The sequence below is a fragment of the Brassica oleracea genome, chromosome C2 (genome assembly GCF_000695525.1).
Source record: "Brassica oleracea var. oleracea cultivar TO1000 chromosome C2, BOL, whole genome shotgun sequence".
Taxonomy (NCBI): domain Eukaryota; kingdom Viridiplantae; phylum Streptophyta; class Magnoliopsida; order Brassicales; family Brassicaceae; genus Brassica; species Brassica oleracea.
The window spans coordinates 23,257,978-23,264,418 of record NC_027749.1 but is presented as its reverse complement, the minus strand read 5'-3'; the positions used below and the strand labels follow the sequence as shown (position 1 = coordinate 23,264,418).

Below are 6,441 nucleotides of genomic sequence, written 5' to 3'. Positions count from 1 at the left end.
GTCCGTCGGAAGATCCGTCGGAATTCGGTGTGTTTTCTTGTAGTGGCAAGACCCGAAAATTTTCCTTTAACAGACGGAGGCACCGTGGTATTTGTTTCTAGTGACGTCGCTGGCTTTGAGGCCTGAGCGATCCCTCCAGGACGAGGAGGAAGGCGTAGTTGCTGCATGAGCTTCGCTGTAGTAAATGTTAAAATGGACTATACGTACGTAGTTCCTTTTTCTTAATGCAAGTCGAATCTAATTATTACCAATATTCTCCATCCAAAAAGCATTTAACTTGGACTAAAACCATTTCTCTAATTAACCAAATGAATTACCAATGAAATTGGACAATTCTATCGTCATTTTCATTAGACATATATAATTTTTTGGGGTCGACATGAGGTATCAAAAAAAAAAGTAGATTAGATCGGGATATAAGAATCTTATCACAAAAGGAAATGATATATAATAATACCTTATGTCCTTATTCTTTTGCTTCAAAGTTTTGGTGGTTCTTGTAAAAAGGCTTGTCATTCAGATGGGTCTACTCCACTACAACACACATACATTTATCTATCATTTTGAATTGGTGAAAATTGTAAATGAATATGCTTTGTAGAAGAAAAAAAAGATCCACGGACTCTGGTTATGGAGATGATGATGATGACATATCGAATCTTTTATTTTTTCGATTTTAAGCATTTTTGGATTTTTTTCTCTCATTATTAGTAGATGCTGATAATAGAATATAAACTATCATATCTTGATATCTTGTAATATATGCTGGATAGCTATAATAAATGGTAATTAATTTTCACAATTTAGAGCATTCGCAACGGTGTACTCCTAATGGGAGTCCTTAGCATTATTAAAGTAATTTTTTTTTAAATAGTTAAGGACTCTAGTCAAAATAGTGTGTTTAATGGTGTTCCACAATTTGGAGTTCTTAGGAATAAAAAAATAATATTTTTTATAAAAAAGTGAAATTAAAATTTTTATTTATTGCATAATTAAATATAAAGATACAATAATTATTAATCTTCATCACCAAATTTGCTCCAAATATTTTCAATTAAATCATTTTTCAATCGTTCATGTATACGCCTATCACGAACATCATTCCGAACGCCAAGCATATTACTGATATTTGTAGGCCTGTCGGTTTCCACCCGTGAACTTCTGGTGACGTCTCCTTCTTCAAATTCAGATATATCGTAACGAATGTATCCATCTCGTTCATTTTCGACTATCATATTGTGTAGTATGATACATGCTTTCATAATCTTCCCTATCTTTTCTTTGTCCAATGAAAGAGCCGGGTTTCTCACAATTGCAAATCGAGCTTGCAATACTCCAAAAGCCCACCCCACATCTTTCGGGTTACTTCTTGAACTTTAGCAAATAACTCTAGTTTAGGACATTGAGGGAGTGTGATAGATTGGATAAATGTTGACCATTTTGGATATATACCGTCTGTGAGGTAGTACACCAACTTATACATGTGTCCGTTGACCACGTACTCTAACCTGGGAGCTCGACCTTCTAAAATTTCATCAAAAATAGAAGACCGATCGAGGACATTAATATCGTTTAAGGTACCTGGAGGACCAAAAAAAGCGTGTCATATCCAAAGATCGTGTGAAGCTACAGCCTCTAAGACAATTGTCGGTTTTCCTGATCCATGTGCGTACTATCCTTTCCAAGCGGTTGGGCAATTTTTCCACTCCCAATGCATATAATCAATGCCCCTACCATCCCAGAAAACCCGTGTTTCTCTCCAATATCGAGTAGTCGTTGAAGATCCTCTGGTGTGGGTCTTCGTAGATACTCATCTCCAAATAACTGTATTATTCCTTCAGTGAAATTATGTAAACACGAAAGTGATGTGCTCTCACCAAGTCGGGGATACTCGTCAACCGTGTCAGCCGCAGAACTATAAGCAAGCAGACGAATTGCTGCCGTACATTTTTGTAGTGGAGAAATACCAAACCTCCCGGTTGCATCTCTTCTTTGTTGAAAGAATGGAACGTTCTCTGAGAGGGCATGGACAATACGCATGAATAATTCCTTATTCATGCGGAAACACCGTCTGAATAAATGTGCCGAGAATGTCGAATCTTCGCTGAAGTAGTCCTTCCATAAACGGTTGTGTCCTACTTCACGGTTTCGTTCTATATAAGCATGTTTCCTTTGCTTATTGGTTTGGGCCTCCACTATGTCGTTGTATGTATCTTCGAAGATTTCGTCGAAAACTTCGTCCACTCTTTCTTCGAGTTCATCGGATGAAGATGATGACATTTTTAGGTATCCCTCCTTGAAACAAAAAAAATATTAAGCCAAACGGTTTAAACTCGTTATATTCAATCATATATTTTAAAATTAATAAATTATTGTCTAAAATATATTTAGTTCCAAATTTTAGTTCCAAATTTTAGTAAAAAATTTATCTATACAAGAATTTATCCATAAAATTAATATTATAGTAATCCATGAAATATATATATATATATATATATAAAGAATTTTTCTATACAAGATTTCTACCATATAAATGGAAATCGTATAAGTGATAAATTGTGATGACATTAAAAATTTTATTTTTTTAAAAAAGAAGAATTTCTCTATTAGTAGGATATCAAGTTATATTATTCTTCGAAACATTGTTTAAAACGAGCATGTCTAAATTTATTATATTATGTTGTTAATTTTATATTAGTTTTTTTTTTTTACAAAAAGCCATGTTTTGTGTCCTTTGCTACCAAACTTCAAGAATATAAGATTTGTATACTACACAAGTATATTATTGCTACTACAACTAGGGCATACATTTCAAATTAGTTAGTTTAGGGATCAAATGAATATTGCTATTAGTAGCATATACTCGTATGGAATCATGTGTTAGTTATTGTTACTTCATATCAGATTTATATACTACACAAGTTTAGTTATTGTTACTTCATATCAGATTTATATACTACACAAGTTTACTAAGAACATACTACACAAGTATTTTGAGGGATTAATCTAAACGTCCTACACAAGTATATAAAGAGAAGCAAGTGATTGTAGTTAAAGAGAAGAGCCAGTGTTTGTGTTACCTAAAGAGATTGTAGTGGTACTTGTAGTTAAAGAGAAGCGGTACTTGTGATCTTTGGATATAAAGAGAAGCAAGAGAAGCAACTTCTTGTAGTAGTACGAAAATATTACAAGATCATGGTAGAAAAATATTACAACATTTCCGAAAAAACATAAGAACTTGAGGCAAAAGGTAACAAGAGGATACAAGTTTTGATGAAGAGGAAACAAAGCAAAAGAGATACATAGCTAAAGACATGAATGACTACTACTTATAGTACATAAAGTGAAACAGCAGAACCCGTGACTTGGTTCACATGAGCTAAACAACAAAAGACTTTCACAACTCCAAATGCACCTGTGACTTGGGTCACATGTCCTACTGCTGAACCTGAAACAACAAATAAGACAAGAGTTAGCAAAGTTTTAAAGTATAAAGTACACAAAACAACATTAATACCTTAAACATAGAATTAACATCATAACATCTCAGACATTAGTTTGAGTTTAAGAGATGTTTCCATCTCAGAGAGTGACTCTTTTTTCGCGAGTAAACGATCAAGCAATTTATGTCTAGAGATTTTTTCTTTCACTTCCAACACGCCCTGTAACTTTGACAACTCCTCTTCTCTACCACTTTTCTTCTTCTTACTAACAGCTTTAGCAACCTTGACCCCGACAGGTCTATTCTCTGGTTCTCCCACTTCCTCTTCTCTATCAACCTCCAACTGGACTTGTTTGCGCTTTTCCTTCCCACTGTCCTTAGCCAGATAGGTGGAGCACCATTTCTGGTCATGCCTCAGCTCCCTCCAGGCATGATCCAGGGTGAACATGGAGTCGTAATCATTGTAGAATATGTCAATGGCAGTTTTCATCACATCATCATCATTTTGACCACTTCTCTGCTCCCTCAAAGCCGCATCATAGCATCCAACAAACTTGCAGACTTGCTCGTTAATCCTTGCCCACCTCTGCTTGCATTGACCAAGCTCTCTAGGTATTGTCCCAATCAGGTGAGGGCTTGCGTTGTAGTAGTCTACAATCCTCTTCCAGAAAGCACCAGCTTTCTGATCATTGTTGACCACATGGTCTTTACTGGTGTTAAGCCAAGCACCAATAAGGATTTTATCCTCTTTGGGAGACCATTTCCTCCTCTCCTTGACACCAGACTCATCAGGACCTTGGCTACCGAACCAAAAAGGTTCGGGTGAATCAAGGTCAATTGGAGTTTGACTATTTAGTAGGTTTACATAACCAGACGTGTTAGCCATGGTTAGAGAATGCTCTGTGTCGCTCTACTAGCAACACAGAGCCTTAAGTAAGCCATCTATATTTATTTAACAATTAAAGCCAATCAAATCTGAGCAGTTAGGAAGGTAGAAAGCAAACAACTAGCATTTAACACCAATCAAATCCGACTAAGTACTATACTAGCAAGAGAGAGCCTTCGGGAACCTATTTCTAAACGTTCTATAACATTTAAAACCAATCATATCTGAGGAGTTAGGAAGGTAGAAAGCAATTCACTAGCATTTAACACTTCATTAAATGAGTTTTAGCTTTTATTCAAACAAAATAGACTACTATATGATTTTCTTATTCAAAGAAAAGAGACTATGAAGTTGAAAAAATTATCGTACCTTATTATTACAGACACTTGTGAGGTAAGACACTCTCGTTTGAAGCCTTTGAAGCTCTTCCTGAAACACATGATATAAAACAGTCAAAAGTTATAAGAATTTTGCAGAATCAACAATGAAAAGAACAAGGAGATAAACTAACCACGCAGAAACAAGAACACCAAACCTATTAAAACTAATAGAGAGACCATTAGCTTAACTCCTGATTTCTTCTTTGATAACTCATATACAGTCTTCTCTAGCAGCACCAGCTTCTGCTCACTCTCATTACCTTGATCCTTAAGCTGCCTAAGTTGTGTCTGAAAGTCCCTCATCTCCTCCATGACCGCGAAATCCCACCATTTTTAAACGTGGCAGTCTCCATCATCCACATTGTCGCAATTGAAGTACCTTCTGCCTGGATCTTTACGAGTGTAGGATGTTGCAACAACAGGCTCACCACCACAATAGCATATCGTCGGGATTCCATCATCTGCCTCAGGTTGAGGTGGGTATTGAACCGGCTATGCAATATTGTAGCTACTCTGAGCTTCATCCGCGTACATCTCAGCTTCTGCTTGAAGAAGGGAGGTTATGTCATACTCGTCTGATGATGAGGAAGGCTGGCTGTAGCTATAATCTTGTCCCATTTTTGTTAACCTGCAAGGAATAATAATGTAAGAACAGAGTTAAACAACAATATTCACAGAGCATTAGAGCAACGAAAGAGACAAACTAAGACAACAGATTATCACAGAGCATTAGAGCAATGAAAGCAACGAGTAAGAAAGCAAACACATATCGAGTAAGAAAGCAAACACATGACAAAAGATTAAAGGTAGAAAGCAAACACTTATCGAGTAAGAAAGCACATAGACATTGTAATCGATTGAAACCAAAATGGGTTTTGAAACCGTAAATCGAATGGAACCAAAATGGGTTTTGAAACCGTAAGAACAAGCGAGAAGAACCCCAAATCGAGTGAAAGCAATATCGTTTTCAAACCAATAACTACAAACGCAAAAAATCCCCAAATCGTTTTATACCCAAATCGTTTTAAAACCCTAATTTCAAACGAAAGTATCCCCAAATCGATTGAAAACCCAAAACCGAACCTTAAATTGAGAGGAAAACAAGATGCAAACTAATCTAAATCGATTAATCTACAAGGGAAGGCTTCGATTTACCTTGTTCATCCGACGGAAAGAAATCGTCGTGTTTCGTCGAGAGAATCGCCATGTTTCGTCGAGAGGAATTTTTTTTTCTCTGCTTCGGTCGAGAATGACCAATTTTTTTTTCCCAATACGAAACACAAAAGCCTTCTCATCCATTCACACTCCGCCACGTACCATAAGGATCAAGTCCTTAGATTTCTTATTTACGGACCAATCCTTAGATTAATTAAGCTAAATAATATTATTCTATTCCTCCTAACCTAAGATTTAGCGCTAAGGACTCCGCTTGTTCCTCGGTTGCGGCTGTCTTATGTCTGCTAGTTCACTTTTTCTCCTACAAAATTAGTCAGGACGATGCTCAAATAATTATGGCTTTGTTATAAGATAAGCTTTGAAATGATCCTCCACTCCTTTACCAACTTAAGCACTATGATCATCTACTCATCAAGCACTATGATCACCCACTCATTTACCAAATCAAGCACCATCTTTGATATTTTATGTATTGTTGCTCACTATAAATACCATCACTCATCTCACTCTTTTGTACTCCATTACTTCTTCTTCTTCTTCCTTATAATAAACTCTCT

At 36.2% G+C, this 6,441-nt stretch overlaps 1 protein-coding gene and 1 pseudogene across 1 annotated transcript; both read right to left on the bottom strand.

Annotated features, from left to right (window-relative positions):
• Positions 1-3,536: 3,536 nt before the first annotated feature.
• Positions 3,537-4,328, bottom strand: LOC106323754 (glutathione S-transferase T3-like). Its single transcript, XM_013761829.1, has one exon. The coding sequence runs from the start codon at positions 4,326-4,328 to the stop codon at positions 3,537-3,539; it is 792 nt and encodes a 263-aa protein (XP_013617283.1).
• A 376-nt stretch (positions 4,329-4,704) lies between these two features.
• On the bottom strand, positions 4,705-5,326 carry LOC106323753 (annotated as a pseudogene).
• Positions 5,327-6,441: the final 1,115 nt, after the last annotated feature.

Excerpts from the sequence above, each read along its gene's own strand:
- LOC106323754 (XM_013761829.1), bottom strand. The coding sequence starts at position 4,328 with ATGGCTAACACGTCTGGTTATGTAAACCTACTAAATAGTCAAACTCCA.